The sequence below is a fragment of the Coffea arabica genome, chromosome 5e (genome assembly GCF_036785885.1).
Source record: "Coffea arabica cultivar ET-39 chromosome 5e, Coffea Arabica ET-39 HiFi, whole genome shotgun sequence".
In the NCBI taxonomy this organism is placed as follows: Eukaryota; Viridiplantae; Streptophyta; class Magnoliopsida; order Gentianales; family Rubiaceae; genus Coffea; species Coffea arabica.
The window spans coordinates 47,664,929-47,682,246 of NC_092318.1; the positions used below are offsets into that span (position 1 = coordinate 47,664,929).

At 34.6% G+C, this 17,318-nt stretch overlaps 2 protein-coding genes across 3 annotated transcripts; both read left to right on the forward strand.

The window, feature by feature from the left end:
- Nucleotides 1–964: 964 nt before the first annotated feature.
- LOC113687744 (squamosa promoter-binding-like protein 4) lies at nucleotides 965–3,496 on the forward strand. The gene is made up of 2 exons (XM_027205283.2): nucleotides 965–1,478; nucleotides 3,184–3,496. Exons 1-2 carry the CDS (start codon nucleotides 1,078–1,080, stop codon nucleotides 3,416–3,418), a joined length of 636 nt encoding a protein of 211 aa, XP_027061084.1. The 5' UTR covers nucleotides 965–1,077; the 3' UTR covers nucleotides 3,419–3,496.
- Nucleotides 3,497–9,384: 5,888 nt separating this feature from the next.
- Nucleotides 9,385–16,994, forward strand: LOC113743433 (putative E3 ubiquitin-protein ligase RING1a). Of its 2 annotated transcripts, XM_027271436.2 has the most exons (10): nucleotides 9,386–9,898; nucleotides 10,037–10,076; nucleotides 11,124–11,182; nucleotides 12,629–12,710; nucleotides 12,844–12,964; nucleotides 13,068–13,109; nucleotides 14,905–15,420; nucleotides 15,605–15,712; nucleotides 16,116–16,331; nucleotides 16,479–16,994. In XM_027271436.2, the coding sequence occupies exons 1-10, from the start codon at nucleotides 9,658–9,660 to the stop codon at nucleotides 16,533–16,535; spliced, it is 1,482 nt and encodes a 493-aa protein (XP_027127237.1). In that variant the 5' UTR covers nucleotides 9,386–9,657; the 3' UTR covers nucleotides 16,536–16,994. The 2 variants fall into 2 exon arrangements, with proteins under 2 accessions (XP_027127238.1, XP_027127237.1); XM_027271437.2 differs by lacking the exon at nucleotides 15,605–15,712 and having other exon boundaries at nucleotides 9,385–9,898.
- The last annotated feature ends 324 nt before the right edge of the window (nucleotides 16,995–17,318 follow it).

Below are 17,318 nucleotides of genomic sequence, written 5' to 3' on the forward strand. Positions count from 1 at the left end.
TTTTGGCTGATTTATGAGAATGTTTTTCAAAAAGTTTTGAGCTCAAAATTGACTATTCTTGGCCATAATCCAACCGTCTAATTGTGTTAAAGTTTGAACTGTTCTATTAGCGTACAAAATTCACATGTATATATTACGGTGGACATCGGAGAAGCTGATCCTGTTTCCATTTATAAGCCTATTGAGGTTTCCAAGTTGAAAGGAAAAAATGATTTTTTTTTTTAAGGTTATAAACCAGAATATCAACATTTTTCCCCTGATTGTTAGCTAATTAATTACTTAAAAAGACGTCCCACCAGATTACATGGCTATCGTGATTTCACATACTAAACCTTCCATTGCATGACTATAGATAACTTTCAATATCATAGTTGTAAGACTTTAAGTATGTGAATATGACTACTTTGCATCCCCACACACACATAAAAAAAAAGGGAAGAAAAAGGACTAAGCATTCCAAATCTAAGACTCTAAAACAGTCAAAACAGGATCATACAAAACCTTTTTGATTTGTGTGAGCTATCATTTGCTCCTGTCGTGCACCAAAATAGTTCTAAATGTACAAGGTTCACTTTTTTTTTTTGTCCTTTCAAAAGAAATAATTAAAGAGAAGAAGAAAAAGGTTAACCACAGAGTAAATTAAAGTATCATGACTTGAACAACTATTCATCTCCTTTAATTATGGATATATCTATGTGAGGTAACTCTCTTCGTCAAGCTACTGTGAAAAAAGAAAAGAAGAAGGAGAAGCAGAAGATGAAGAAGAAGAAGAAGAAGCTTCCCCACAAAGAGACATGGTTAAATACTTTGTTTTTGAACATTCTTTACTTCTTAGCTACTGTGTACACAAACAATAAAAACACAACGAAAGAGTACAAAGATGGATGTAAAAATTGTGGTCCTCAAACATCCCTCTCTAGCTTTTAACCATTCTTGTCGAAATTCCCTTCCCCCACCACCACTCTACTCCTCAATAGCTCCTTCCCTAGTTCCCTTCTCCCTCCTCCATTGCTTTCATCATCATCCCTTGAACAAGACATCTAATATATATATATATATATATACACATATATATAAATGGATGCTAATCATATCCCTCCTAAGATAAAAGACAAGGTGATCAAAAGAGAGGCCAAAACTCAGATGCAACAGCAAGCAGACGATCAATCTAGCATGGAAGATGATGACTTCTTGAGTAGTACTGCAACAACTGATCAGGAGGACAGGAGTAAGAAGAAAGCTTGTGGGATTAATAACAGTAGCAATAATGGCGGCTCTTCTGGGAAGAAAGGGTCTAATACTGGTGGTGGAACTAGTGGTGCAAGTTCAATGAAGTGTTGCCAGGCTGAGAAGTGTACTGCTGATCTAAGTGATGCTAAGCAGTACCATAGGAGGCACAGGGTCTGTGAGCACCATGCTAAGGCTCAGGTGGTGATTGTCGGTGGAATCCGGCAACGTTTTTGTCAACAATGCAGCAGGTTTGGCTAAGCTTTTCCCCTATATTAGCTTTCTTCTGGTTCAATCAAAACATTTGCATTCATTAATCTGGTTTCAAGGATTAATTCTTGAACTTTTGATTAGTATATTTTCATTACATATATGACTTACCTAGAAAAGTTTATGGAATCTCAAGGATCTTAAGATTTCGTTTTCGAGCAGTGTAGCCTTGCTTGTTTACTACTTGAATCTATTGTTATTAGTCATTTAAATTACAAGAAGTTACTGATATAAACTGCGAATAATATTAGTACGATCTCTTAGGTAAGACTAAGGGAGTTGACTTGATTTTACAGTTTCTAATCAGGAGATTCTACATATAATCACTATCTTTTTTCTTTGCTTTTTCTTTACTGGGAAGCTGTTATCTGCTTTTCTTCATAGCAGACGTAAAAAATGGCAAATCAGCATCTTTTATTACAAATGCTCAAAAGCATCTTTATCGAAAAGTAACTTGTATCCTGTTTGGATTGCATTTTTCTGGATTTTTTGTAAAAAATTTACTGTAGCGATTTGATATATGTGAGGTAAAAAATTGATAGGAAAATGTGTTCACGGAAAACGTAACAATTTTTCTGAGGAAAATCGCAATCCAAACGGATAAGGATGTTCTTTTTCTTTCTTTCTATTCCATTTCGTTTTCATCGCTGATTAAAAAAGAGTCTCTGTATATTCACAAGTATAACAACTGTATAACATAGTAATTATCACTCATATATTTAATTTTTCATCAACTTAAAATAAGAACATTCCGTCCGAATTACTTCAATCTAGTCATACCGTAGGCCTGGAGGTGTCATAGGACTTCATAGTATAATAGATCTTCAATGATTTGTTCTGATCCAATCACATATAATATTGTGGATTTTGTTGATTGATGCTATCACTTCAAATTGAATATTCGTAGTATGAAAACTAAATCCACCGTCCTTATTCAGGATATATAAATGTAATCAGCAGCCTTAATTTTAATTTTTTAAGACTTGCATAGTCAAATTGGTCCTTTTTAGGAAATCATATACTCGGGCAAAGTTTAGCCATCGGACTTGTCCTTGGAACTAAGCTAAATATGTTAGTACCAATTGTTTTTTTTTTTTTTTGTCAAAGTCAAGAAATGACTTTTGATAACTTTACAAACCTTAACCCAGCAGGAAACCACAAAAGCCGGCAACTTTTTCTTGATTAGTACCAATTTTTCTTGATTAGTACTAATTTTTCTTGATTTGAAGTCCCATTTCGTGTGAGAGACAATCGATCACTTAATGGCGGTGCTGGCTAGCTTTTCTGGAATTATTTTGGGACATGTATGATGAAATCATTGGTTGAGCTAATCGATTTACTTTTTGTGAATTCACTTTATATAATTTTCTTAGTATATCCAGGCGTGTGACCACAATTCAGGAGGAACTTTATTGATTTGTCCTGTCATTTTTGACATAGTTGAGCTTTCTCTTGTTCTTTTGCCCCTTATCTTCTATGTCTTATCATTCTTCTCCTTACGCAATTAGTAACAAGCAATCCTAAATGACTGCTCAGGGCATGGTAAATCAACAAATAAAGGAAACAAAAATATATCTTAGAACAAGCATCATTCTAGCAACAAAAACAACGATGGTAAGGAAAACAAAATTAGCATGGGCTGCACTTCTTTTTTCATCCGATAAATGAAACGCATTTCTGCTGCAGATTTCATGAGCTTGCCGAATTTGATGAGGCCAAAAGAAGTTGTCGAAGGCGTTTAGCTGGACACAATGAGCGAAGAAGGAAGAACTCAGCTGACTCCTCTCAGGCAGAAGGCTCGAGCCGCAAAGGGACAGGCTCTCAAATGAAAGAAATTGTCTGCGGCCAAGTTGATGATAGGGGAAGAATTCAAATTACAGTCCAAGAAAATGCCAATTACAAGCATTTCCAAATTAGATGAAAGAAGATCATGATCAGTTGTCCTAGCATTTACATTTGCTCTCTCTCTTCTGTCATCCTAAGCTTTATATCATGCAAAGATGTTAGTGGCAGCATTTATCTAGTTGATTGGTATAAGCAGAAGACGACAACATTTCTCTACAGGTTGCAAACTACGTGAATCTAGCTAGTTGATGTCAAGAACCATATATATCTAGCCAGATCCTTTGGTTGTCCGAAGAATTATTCTCCATTATACCTAGCAATTCCTATGTAAGTGTAAGTCTACTCCAAGCCTGATGAACCTGAATCTCTTGGGGTAAGGTGCTATTCTACCATTTGTACTCTTTAAGAAAGGAAGTAAGGTCTTGGCAGCTCACGCAGCAAGATGCTAAGCTTCCTTTCGTTGGTTTAATCACGGAAATATGCCATTTCTTTTTCTTTGTTGCTTTAATTGTGGATATATGCTAGCATTACTTCCACGAAAACTCTATACTTCCACCGGCTTTGAATACCCCATACGAGGCTAGACACGGTGCTGGTTCCACCGGCTTTCTTTCCATCAATTTGGGAAAGTTGGGCACTTTATTGTAATTCAAGAATGATAGTATGGAAGTCACACTCCCAAAATATGGAAAAGAGCTTTTGGAATTGCAAAATTGATCAGTCATATATTTCTAAGAGGAAAATTTCTATTATTTGGTTTTATTGTCAAACCATTAAATTGCTATGTAAAAGTATAGGAGGAATTTTTTAATGTTGTTTTAACTATTTATGGTCCAGTACCTACTTTAATTTATATCTTTTGTACTTATCACCAATCAACTAGTAGTACTATAATTACTACTGTTCTCAAATTTTTCAAGCACATGCATGTACCCATAAATCACTTGAGAGGTCCTTATTACGGATAGTTGACTACCAGGACATGTTTTTAGTAGATCTGATTTGGAAAAAAGATGGAGAAGGGAAAAACAAAAAAACAGATGCATACGTTTACTATATTGAATACAATTAAGTGATTTCAATTAGTGATGCATCAACTCTAATTAGTGATCAGAAAGTACATTAATTGTTGTTTACTTTCTATATTACACTTACTAATCATGTTGAGCCTCATGAGAAGAAAATTTTCATAGTTGAGAAGACAGACAATGACTCGAATTCTTTTAGACAGAGAGAAAGTTAAGTATTGATGATGGTATTTTAAAGATTTTTAGATTACAAAGTGATTTCTGTTTCAATGAGCATCTGCAATGTCAAGCAGATAAAGGAGACATTGATGTCATATCATTTCTTTTTAAATAGTAAAACTCTCTAATAAGAGGTGTAAAGGACAACAATTTATCACTTTAATGATTACTCTATTCAAACAATTTGCTAATCATCATCAATTGTTTTCTCTTCTCCTTCACTATGCACTTTCTTACAAGAATCACATTGCTCAACGAAAGAGTTTTACTTCATTGCAACTATTATTTATAGTACTATGCAGTCGTACCAAATTATGAATGGACATAGATTTTTGTTTAAAATGAAACCAAAAAAAATCCCATGAATTCGTGCAAATTTTGTTCAAATTAGGAGCATGGTAAGTTCGAATTTCAAACTTGTTCTGAGAGTTCTTGCACAATCACGAAAACTATGTCTACAAAAGTTGGAAATACACATGTAGACTTACTAGTTTTGAGTCAATTTTATGAATGGACATAAATTAATGTTGATCAAAATGGAAAAACAAGATTTTGATGATCAAATACAGATTGGATTTTTTTTTTTTTGTGTGTGTGTGTACAATTTCCAAATGTAGTATCTTTTCCACAAACAAATATTGATATTCCAAAGGTCTTCACTTCACTTCCTGCAATATTAAGTGGACAATGCTTAACTTGGCTTGTGAATGGATCCAAGGCCTAGTAGTTGTTAAGCCCAAATAATTGATAGTTCCTTAAGTTTGAACCAGTTGCAGCACCCCTCCCGTCAATAGTGTCTTCTTTAGCTCTTCGCCCAATAGAAAATGCTTCATTATATTCTCATCAACTTCCAAGTCTTTTTATTTTTGAGTTTCTTCCTTGAGTTTGAGGTTTTCCTTGGTGTGAGTTTCGAACTTTTGCTTCCATAGCTAATATTTTGCAATTTGTGAGGTCAGTTTGCTTAAGCTTGGTCCTTGGTCAGCAAGAAATATAATTTCTTATGAATCAAATTTCAATTTTAATTTCAGTTTACACAGGGTAGGGTTTACCCCAGTGCGCACTCACGGGAAGCAGTTGCGGGTTTCCTTGTCAACAAAAAAAAAAAGTTTCAATTTGAACTTAGTCAATACTTGAATAATGAAGAAAAATTTCACGAATGACTAGCAATCCTTGTGTTCTGAAACCAACAAAACAGTTTTACTACTATAGTGATTACAATTCTTATTAATATTCTTTTTGGTGCTCTAACGTTATATAAAAATAATCAGTCTAGAATCTAGATAGATTTATGTTTAAAATTAAAAAAAAAAAGGTTTCCGTATAAAAACATGCTGATTTTGACCGAGTTAGGGGCTAATTAAGTTGAAATTTCAAAGTTGCTTAGCGAGTCTTTCTAATATTACAATAAAAATGTAAATTCAAGTGTACACATACTACTCTAAGCCCATTTATAGATCAACAAAATTTCTACTCAAAATGGAGAATGAATTCTATCATACTTGCAATTTTTCTCTTTAAATTCTCATATTTGCTATAGTTTGCACGAGAAGTACGGTTCCAAACATCTTTATTACCTTCCTTCAAAAAAAAAAAATCTTTATTACCTCAAAAGCAAACGTACAACATTGCATAAGTACGCATGCATTCGCAGTTTTTTTTCTTTTTTTTTTACCCTCCCTTCTCTCCCCACACATTTCTCACCCATCATTTCCAAACTCAGAATTCAAATCCTAAATCTAACAATAGAGAAAGCTCTAAAAATGCTCCTTTGACCATTAGACCAACCTCCAATGGCTGCATACATTCTTAGTTTATTGATGTTCACCAATTTGAAATACTTACACCACTACCCTTTTTAAGAAATTTTTATTCAACTCTCTGGCATGTAGGATATTACATAGAGATTGGCACAAAATTTTTGAAATACGCAAAAAAAAAAGTTGTTCTCTGCTTACGGACTTTCAATCTATATTTCAATTTCTTCCTATTGAGCTTGTAGTTTTTCTTCATATAAGTCCCATATTTTTGTTTCTATAGCTCACATTCGCATTCAATTTGCACAGACTAGGTCCTCCATCACCCAAAAAAAAAAAAAGCTTTTGTTATGTTTGTCATGAAATAGATTAGGGGGAGAGAGAGAGAGAGAGAGATGGCAAGCTAGTAGCGAAGTTTTGTATCCAAACTTCAACTTAGATTGTAGCATTGATTAAAAATAATTATGTACTTGTAAAAAATATTTTTTGGCAATTCTATACTACTTTATGGAAGTGTATTATGTAATATAACAGATAATTTCATTTGAAAATTAAAATTTTCCATTTTTCTTTTATATTGAAGCACAGCAGACTTCTATAACATGTGAATATATATTTCTTAGATCTTGATGTTAAAATCTGTTGTATTCAGCATATTACTTCTTGATGTTAGCATAGTCTCTTTTATCTTTCTATTCTACGCAGAATCTGCAGGTTCCATATATCGTTGATGGATGCATAAATGGAGAGGTTAGATTTGTTTTCATTTTCTTTCTTTTTCGCATTCGTGATGTTTTTTCATACATTCTCTTTAGCTTATTAGGTTTATAGAAAGTGTGAACCCTATTTGAATACTTGTTCAAGGATGGATTTTGTAGCTAACATGAAGAAAGAAATTTCTATATGGCCAAATATGCTTAACAAAGTAGAAAACAAAGATGAATAAATATAACAATAATGGAAGACAATAATTTCTTCTTTATATTTCAAACCTATGGTGTAATTGGCTACAAATCCGAATTAAGTTACTTCTTGCCTTTATTCTGATTGTCAACCATTTTTAAAAAACCCAAATCCACAATTGGTGCAAAATCAAGATGGAAAAATGATAAAGGTGAATTCTACTGTTATTGGCGGAAGAGTAGAAAAAGGAATGAAATAATGAGGATGGTGAAAGAAGGGAAATACCAACAGGGGTTGGTCCGAGTGTTAAGCGGCTCGGATTCGCTTAAGCAGGTCTCGTATTCGAGTCTTAGTGTACGCAGACACTCCTGTTGGGAGACTCACCCACTATAGCCAGGTGCGCGACGCGGGTCGGGTCCGGATTAGTCGGGGCAAAGCTTTAGATACCGGGCGGGCAATAAAAAAAAAAAAAAGAAGGGAATTGACGAACGGATGAGGAGACAGATGATAAATAGGAAGGACTAATTCATTCACTGTTATTTAGAATAACTTATAGATAAAAGATTAAATAACAAAAAAAAAATAGCTTAATATGCTACAACAGGTTGCCAACTAATGCATGTGTTGAGAAAGCTTTAGTTTAGTGGATAAATTTGAGATTCCAAAATCTAGATATTACTCATATTGCTGTAAATATTTAGTTATACCACTATCCATATTTCATTTTATAAAAAATACAATAGTGAAAAATTTTTCTAGAAGTATGAGATACTGCAAATTTTTCCAAAAGCAAATTTACCAGTTTAGATTTAGTTGAAAACAAGAAAAAACTAGATAAATCAAGGAATATTGTAATATCATTTCCTATATCATATTCTCTTCATCTAAAAATAATATATTTTTTTTACATTCTTCATTCTTTGTTCTTTCTCTAAAGAAATATAATTAACTGTCATTCAACCTTTTTTAAAATGGTGTCCTTTTTTGAATGCTAATGCATAATACATAATTAGTATAAAAATTTCACACTGTTTATTGGTTGCCGTAAGAATTAATTTCTAAGTGATGTGGATTTATTCGAAACCTCCAATCTCATAGTAAAATGAACAAATTACAAATTCAGATTATGTCGTCTCATCAATACATGATAACTTGTCTATACAAATTCATGTATGTATACACGTATATACATATATATATGTATATAAACACATGTACACGATGAAAATAGTAAGCGACTTTACATGAATATTAATGATAAAAATCATATTGACATGCCATAATTACGTTGATTGCCTGACACAGCAATATCAAAATATGCAAGTCTTATCCTTATCTTGGAGAATTTTAGAAGGACAAAAAAAAAAACCAATATGGTTTAACTCTAAAAAAAAAAAGCCAATTTGGCTTTACCCTTGAATTGGTAATGAAAAGATACTGTATAACCTTAGATTAGAACAAACTTTAGCTTAATGCTATATCGAAACAAGATGAAATTTTTTTTTTTTTTTTTCATATTCTCTCTATTGTATTCAAGTACATTGTAGTTTTCTGAGCTCACTGCACGCACATTACACGGTACAAGCAAGTATAGAAATTTGGCTATTTAATTCCACATAGACAATTGTCAACCATATTTTTGCAACACCGCCAATATAAGATAGAAAACACAATTTCAATTTCACAATGACAGCCAATTAGTCTTGCTTTCAATTTTTAAGATTCTCATTTCTAATTTGAGCAGATAAAAATTGAATTAAAAAATTCTGTAACAATTCCCAAAAGAAAAATGTTTTGAAAATTAACATTCTCATGAATGATGGACACAACTCATACTCAAATACTTTTACTTTAGAAGCTACAAAATCTCGTGGAGAGGTGAGATTGAAGAAATGAAGGGAGAGTAAAAAGGATTTGAATCTAAAACCTTTTGGTTATAAGGTTTTAATTTTAATCATTAGATCAAAATGACTAGTACCAATTTGAATATACGTAATAATAAAAGTGAAAAAAATGAAAACTCGATTTTGACTAAGGGGTCGAGAGAAAATTTCTAATACTCCAACAGTGAGGGAAACTTTTGTACTAATTTGTGAAAAGGCCATAATTTCTGCTTAATTTCTACATCGAAATTTTACCTTTGTTTTAATTTCTCTAATCACGACCGTTCTTCCAAGTTCCAACTTCGAAAGGGAGAAAGAAGGATAAAAAAGAAGCAAAAGACAGCAACTCTTCCATCACTCTCCCCAGTCAATTATCCTCCCCATAGCCTGCAACCATCGTCTTCTTCAATCCTTTTATTTATTTCCAAATAATCTCCGCAATCCATTAAAGAAGGGGTGGTTTGGAAGTTGCCAGAGGAAACCATAAGTGGGAGGAAGAAAGGGAAAATACAAAAAGAAGTCCCCAAAATGGCTGCACAGAAACGAACTTCAATTCCTCAAGGTGGTGAGGAGCATTCTGCCCCGCATTCCAGCCGACCGCGGCGTAAACAATCGCGTAGGATTGGAGGTGATCAAGCGGCGAAGATGGCAGCTGATCAAGAACCTCAGCTGCGGCAGCTGCAGCAGCAGCCAGTTCAAGAAGCTGAAGATCAGCCACCACCTCAGGCCCCTGATGATCAGGAACCAGTTCAGCTGAATCCAGATGAAGGTAGCTAAATGGGCGTCGAATTCGAAATCCATATTGTTAGCATTGATTTTTGGATTGGTTTTCGATGCTAGTTATATGCGCAGTAGTAAAGAGTTGATTTTGACTAATTTGATTGTTGAATTTGTCAAACTTTTTCAGATTCTGGTGGAAGTGGTACTGACCCGGAAGAATTTGACGAGTGAGGACTCTTCTTTTATTTGTTTATCAATTCGTGTATGTGATTGTCAGTTTTGCATGTATGTATGTATCCATGCATGTGGAACTTATCTGCTGGTAGGAATTTGTTTTGATACATATAATTACTTTGTTTTGATAGATATTGAGGCGTTTTGAATTTTACGTGCATTAATTCGAGGCTTACGCATGTGTTAGGCATTTTGAGTTGTTCCGTTCACGAAAATTGTTTATCGAATCACCACATGTTCATGAACGTCTGTTGTAAAAATTTTCTTGGGGGTAAGTTGATTCGGGCAGCTTTTGTGCATTCAAGGTGCTTGAGTCAATGCCTAAACAGTCTCTGAATGTTGCTTTTTGATGCGTATTGATTTCATTTGTCAGCGGTTTTCTATACTCTGAAGAAGAATATGATTTTGTGAATTATGTCGCATGTGCTTTTAAAGTTCATAGAGGTGTAAACTGTGGTATTTATCTTTCCATATTCAATCAATGTAAGGCTTATGCATCATTATGATGTTCTATTCTTTAAAATAGTAGATGTGTGAGTAGCTATTCTAGTTATTTGGTAAAATCTGTTGTATAATTGCTGGCTTTGCAGTCTATCAGAATTTGCTAACTAGGTTGTTTACACAAAATGTCTTTGTTTCTGTATAAGGTTAAAGTGCCCACAGTATATCATCTCTATTACCTTATCGTTGCTACCATTTTTAATTGGATGAGACATGCAGTGCAATCTTTGTTCTCCTTTATTTGTTCAAGCACGCATGGCGCACGCTGCAGTTAACCTTTATATGGATTTTTTTTTCAAATTCCTTTTCTCTCTAGTGCTATATTGATATTATAGCCCATATTTACTTTGGCTAGTTTGTTATGTGATATGCCTTCTTGCGCTAGATGAGCAGTTTCTGTATAATTGGTTATTAGAATTAGATTTTTCTACCTTATAAGCGTCATTGGTGATAAAAGGGTTGGTCATGGATATGTTTTCTGTGTTTAGTTGCTTGAAGAGTGGCATCAGTACTAACTTCACATTTTGTATATTTTGCAGAATTATCGATGTAGTACGGGGTGCACTTCGTACCAATGTGCAGTGTCCCATATGCCTAGGTACTTTTGTTGTTTCTCTTCCTCGTCATTCTGTAAATTATTTACTACTTTCAATTTTTTGCTAGGATTACAATGAGAGACTTTTTTTCTCTCAAATGTTTCAAGCTCGTAAAGATGTAGAATGTGCAATCTGTCTAGGTATTTTGTTTTTCAAGTTATTAATTTTTTTCCTATAATCTTATGTAATAGTTTATTGTCCTGGAGCTGCAGACATGTTGATATTAACATAATCTCTGAGTTTTATATTTTTTTGGTTCCTATTGAACTTCTAATTCTTAGCATTGGTATATGATTTTGTTGTGTATAGGGATTGCGTCCAATATTGTTAGTTTAAGTTTTGACGTAGTGGCCATGATCTGCTGGTGTGTCACCTTATGTGTTTCTGTGCAGATGTTTGCAAATTGTCATGTATCTGTTAGTATAGCTAACTGAACCAAGTTATGAGTCAGTTCTCATGTACATTAAGATGGATGAAGTGTTGCACATTAATAGCACCTGGGTATGCTTATGGTACCTTAACAACATGAAAATTCCCAATGAGGCCACATTCAATGTGCAGTAGATTGTGTATAATTAGGTGTGAGTGATTTAATACATAAGAATTCAGGCCTGCTGAATCCTCCAGCTGCTTCTCTTCTATGTTTTACAATTAGTTATAGTCCTAGAATTTATGCATGATATTCAATTTTCTAGAAAATGCACCTACAGTCATAGAATATATGCATTCTAGTCACTTAATTTTCTAGAAACTGGATTTCTTCTAAAAGTTAATTCTATATATGTAATAGTCAATGCATTTTTGACATTATTTGAAATTAGCTGTTCATTTTCTGTGGTGATCATATTTCCTTATATCATATCATCACAAGCATGGCATGCTATATCAACCTTCAAAAATAATTGCATAAAACGATGCATGGCTCTAATTGTATCTCCTAACACTAAACTTGCAGCTATAATTGTATGGCTCACCATATGTATGTAAATTTGGTAACGGGATTAAAAAAGTCTGAGTTCTTCATGTAGTTGCCGTGCATAGGTCTTGTGACTATGACCAGACATGCCTTGTAGATTTGTTCACATCCTGATAACCTTTTTGACTGAAGATGAAAGTGTTATCATGATACTATTTACTTCATTGTTTGCAATGACTTTCCTTGCACTATAGAAAGATTTTCATAGTAATTACTGAATTCGAGTAATTTGAACACCCCCTCTCTCTCTCTCTCTCTCTCTGTGACTCTCTGTCTTATGTTTGTGCGTGTGTGCGCGTGCATCATTTCATGGATCCTTTTAATAAACCATTTGCAAGTATGATTCGTATAAAAGTACAGTTCAAGAGATAGTTATCCATACAGAAAAGCTCACCTTCTGGTCTCTTGCTCAGTGTCCATGGGGAATTGATTATTTTCTGTGACTAATTATTCTGCAACTTATCTATAACAGGCATTATTAAGAAAACTCGAACTGTTATGGGATGCCTCCACCGGTTTTGCCAAGAATGCATTGACAAATCAATGCGAATAGGGTATGTAATGAAAAAAATTTGCTCTCATTTATTATTTTGCGACGCATCTGATGTATTTATTGGGTAATGTGGATAAATAATGTTGTTCTGAGATCGCACAAGGAAACCTGTAATGAATATTTCTTTCTTGCAGGAACAATGAATGTCCTGCTTGCCGCATACATTGTTCCAGCAGACGTTCTTTGAGAGATGATCTAGACTATGATACCTTGATTGAAGCTATATATCCAGACCTTGCGGAGTACGAACTAGAGGTAGTTCTTTTTGTTTTGGTTTTTTGGTTTGCATTACAACTTTACTTTAAATTCAACAAGGTATATAATTGGCTGACCTGTTTTATGTGGATGTTCCTTCCAGGAAAATGTCTTTCATGAAGAGGAAAAAGCACGGAATAAGCAGGTCATTAAGCCAATGCCAGCGAGATTCATGTTTGCTTGCATCTGTCTTGACTTTTGTTTTTTTTCTGTTTGTCTTTGCCTTCTTCTTGTCGATCGTTCTACGAGTTTTTATACATCTTAACCTATGCTTATGGCCTGTTATTCATGCCTAAGTCAGAAGTGATAGCTAGGAAAGGTCTTTTACCATTTGTTTTCTACCCTAACCCCCAAGAAATCAGAGTTCTTTTCTTAGAGACCTTGTTGAGAAAAATCATTTGCAACTTGCAAGTGTCATTATGGTATATAGGTCCATTACCAAGCTTTTGCTTCATGTTAGTGGACGTAAAATATTTTACCCTGACAATTGGCTGCTTTTATCTTCACCTGCTTCACTTACCCTTTATCTGTTTGCTAAAAGTTTGATCCAAGTTTAACTAGTATTATACGCTAATTCTGTTGCTTAGTTTGATAAATATATTATATTGGAAATCAAAAAGTTGGCCTCAGTGGCTCCAGGTACAGTTTTATTGTTAGGTATATTTTGGGGACAAAGAACTGGACTGAACCTACAATGGAGCTAGTGAATAAGGCTCTCCCTGTATATCTTTCATAAAAAATTATTTTTGTTGTATATGTGATTTGTTTCGAGTTTGTCCAAGTAATCTGCCTAATTTAGTTTCAGTTTAATTATGAGCCCCTTCTTCACTGGTGGATGTTATCTAATGTTCATTTGACAAATTAGTTTTCTGTTTGGTGTTAATAGTAATTATAATCATAATTTCGGTGTCTTTTCTTTGCCTATGGTTAATTCTATGATGTCTTGTGATTAAAAGTCCACTAACTAGAATTTAAAATTGATGTGGAGCAGTGTTCTTTGGTTCCATATGCTGAATAGGGAAATCAAGTTCCATTTTTAGCCATGATTCTTTTATCTTAGTTTTCATCACAGCGACACATGCTTCTCTCTCTCTCTCTCTCTCTCTCTCTCTCTCTCTCTCTCTATATATATATATATATATATATATAGCGGAATGTTTTCCTTAACCGTTGCAATTAGCACATGACACGTCCAATCATCAATTGTACCCGTTATATATCAAATTCGTTCCCTGAAGTGGAATGATTACTTTTGTTTCTGACCCAAAAAGTGTCTGAAGCTTAACAATAAAAATCCATTTTGTATGCATTACATCTTCATTAAATTCAAAAAACTTGTTTTTACAAAAGTTAGTCTTTCAAACAAATCATTAATGTACTCCACTGAAAGGTTTCTTTGTTCTATAGGATCTCATACTGTGTAATTTAAAAGGAGTCCTTCTGTGGATGGATCAAACACTTGTCTGCATTAAGAATTTTGTTAAACCTAAATGTCAAAATGTTAAAACTATATTGGTGGTACAGCAGTGCTGCCACTTCAATGCAGACTTGGTGGATTATTTAGTGTTGGGAGATTTAGGGGGTCTATAAACCCAATATTCGATGTTTTTTTGCAATGGCTTTACCAGAAAAAGCTGAGATATATCTATTAACAGGATTAATTTTATTCGATGTTTTCCCTAGTCTTTTGTTCTTTCTCATGCTCCTTTTCAGAATAGCATCTCATTGATTGTTGTGGCAACAGTTTTCACTCCGATAGCTATCAGAACCATGCAAAGGTTTCTAATGAAGTAATTTCATAAACTTGTGAGGTGCATAGTGAATTCATGGATATACATACTAGACTTTTAGTTTCAGGATCATCAATTTGTGAACAATAGTAATTCATTGCTAGAATTAGTAATTTTTGCAATGATTTTGCTGCCACTGTGATTGGGCAGGTTCAAGCATCAATTGCTGAAATTTCTAGACGACAGTCAGAAGCATTAAATAAGAGGCGTAGAACATATAGAGATGCAGATGACTTAAGAGTACCCCGCAGTCGCAGTGCAACTTCAAGAAGAAGAAGCAATCAGAGAACTGATTTCGAGCCTGATAATGTTAGTGAGAGGGAAAATGATCTTCAAGGAAACTTAGATCCATCAACATCTGACAGATCTCACATAGAAATCAAGAACCGCAGGCCTAAGAGACGGGCTAGTACTCAGCCTCCACCAACTTCCCCATCAGCTGCTAATCCTGATAGTGAATATCTCAAAAATCCAGTGGAGCCAGTGAGAGAAGATTTAGTTAATCCTGTTGGGGTTGCGCACAATCCAGAAATGCTGACTTGGGGCAGAGGTGGTGCTCGTAGCCATACTCGACATGGTGGTGGGAGTGCTGGCAGAGGCACCAGGGGCAGCCGAATGTCCAAGTTGATGGATCAGCTGGAAAGCTCCTCTAAGATTGATTATATGGTATGTCAAGCTATTGGTCTATTGTCCTACCTATCATTTATTTATCCATTGGAAACAACATGAGACCTAAATGTAACGGTCCAAATACAGTTCCTGTATATGGTTCTTCTAATTTACATATTTTGTGATACTGTAGATCATGGCATCAAATTTCACTTGTCTTTCCTAAATCTATTCTTTGCAGACAGAAACCCCATTTGCATTAGTTTCTCTGGACAAGGAAAAGATACCAAATTTAGAAAAGCCCTGGCTTTGTTTGCAGTCAAGCTCTTCCGTCAATCAACTCCGCAAGGTTACAGTTTTCTTACATGATTGTCTCACAGTGACATGAATATACAGTCACCGAAATGTTAACCACTGGACTGCTATCTATTAGTCTAGGGTCTAATCAATTTCAGAAGATATAACAAGGTCTCGTGGCTTCATTTGTTAAAATCCGTCTTTCCACTGTTCAAGAATGGTAAACATTCATTTAAAAGTATTTGGTTACAGAATTTTTTTTTTGTTGGATCTTGACCCAAAATACTTGTGTTCGGAATGTGTATTTCTTGTATTATACAGTGTCAATAGATAATTCAAGATGGTGCCCATTCCCTGTGCCAGATTCTTTATACCGTTCTCTTTTCTTTCTGTTATTAGATATTCTCTAGTTGTCGTCTAACTTCATTCCTTTGTGAAATATTTTGTTACAATAGCTCGTTGCTGATGAAGCAAAACTTCAAGCTGAAGATGTTAAAATGCTGTTAGTTAAGGAGGCAGGTGTTGATAAAACCAGTGCTGATTATTCACACATGATTGATAGACAGGATCCCCTTTCACGGATGGTTAATTGGTCCAACATTTGCTTGGAAATTTTAGAGGGGCAGGAGACTCTAGCTGGGCTCCGTTGCTCTACAAACACCATATATTTGGTAAGTGACAATTCAAAATCTATGTAATATTGTGCTTGCTGAGCCTTCTGTTTTGGTGACATGTACTATAATCCATTTTAAAAGGCACATGATCATTCTCTTTATATTCCGTTTTTACTCCTTAATGAAGTGCCTTTTCTGTTTCAGATACTAGCTTACCAATGCAAAAAGGATAATCAGCAAATTCAACCCTCTCCTCTTTGAGAAAGAGGTAACAATGAAGTGTTACGTGTGAGGCTGCTGCTTCTTGTGAAAAACTAAATGCTTCTTCAACTCCAGCAAAGGCTTGTTCCAACAAAACTAAAGGCTTGTTCAAAGGAAGGATTCAACCAACAGGCCGGAGGGTTTAAAAATGCATGTTTATTGCAAAAGACTTGTGCAATTATTGGTGACATTTCATCTTAGGTTTCTTGCAGAAATTTTGAAGTTTTGATGATAGAATTTTCCTTTTAATGAAGTTGAACAATGACCACAGAAAACATTTATATAGTTACATCCACCTATGTATGTAGTGTAAATCCTGTATCTTTTCATCGTGGTGTGACTTGATTCTTGACCCAGTTCATGGCCTTTGATGTCATCCCTTACCTATGCTGTTAGCTAGAGACCTCATTTATGCTGGGTTTCTGCTTATAAGAAGGGGTTTTACACACATTCTCTCTCTCTCTCTCTCTCTCTCTCTCTCTCTCTCTCATTCACCCCCACTCACACGCACAGCGAGTTGTACTGCTTATCATTTTGAAATTTGCTGTAGATAAAAACATGCAAATTCAGCCAGCCTGGAACTGAGATTGGTCTTGTTAGTTTAGCAGGTAAGATATGTCCAGGGTTCTAATGCATTTAGCACAACATTCAAGCAATATAGATCAGGAAAGATATTATTATGAATCTTGTTCTCCAAAAGCCAAATGCTCTCCAGTAGAAGTTTTTCTCTCAAACTGCCCTAGATGGGATTTTTTTTCCTCCAAAGTATCGAGAATTCATGTC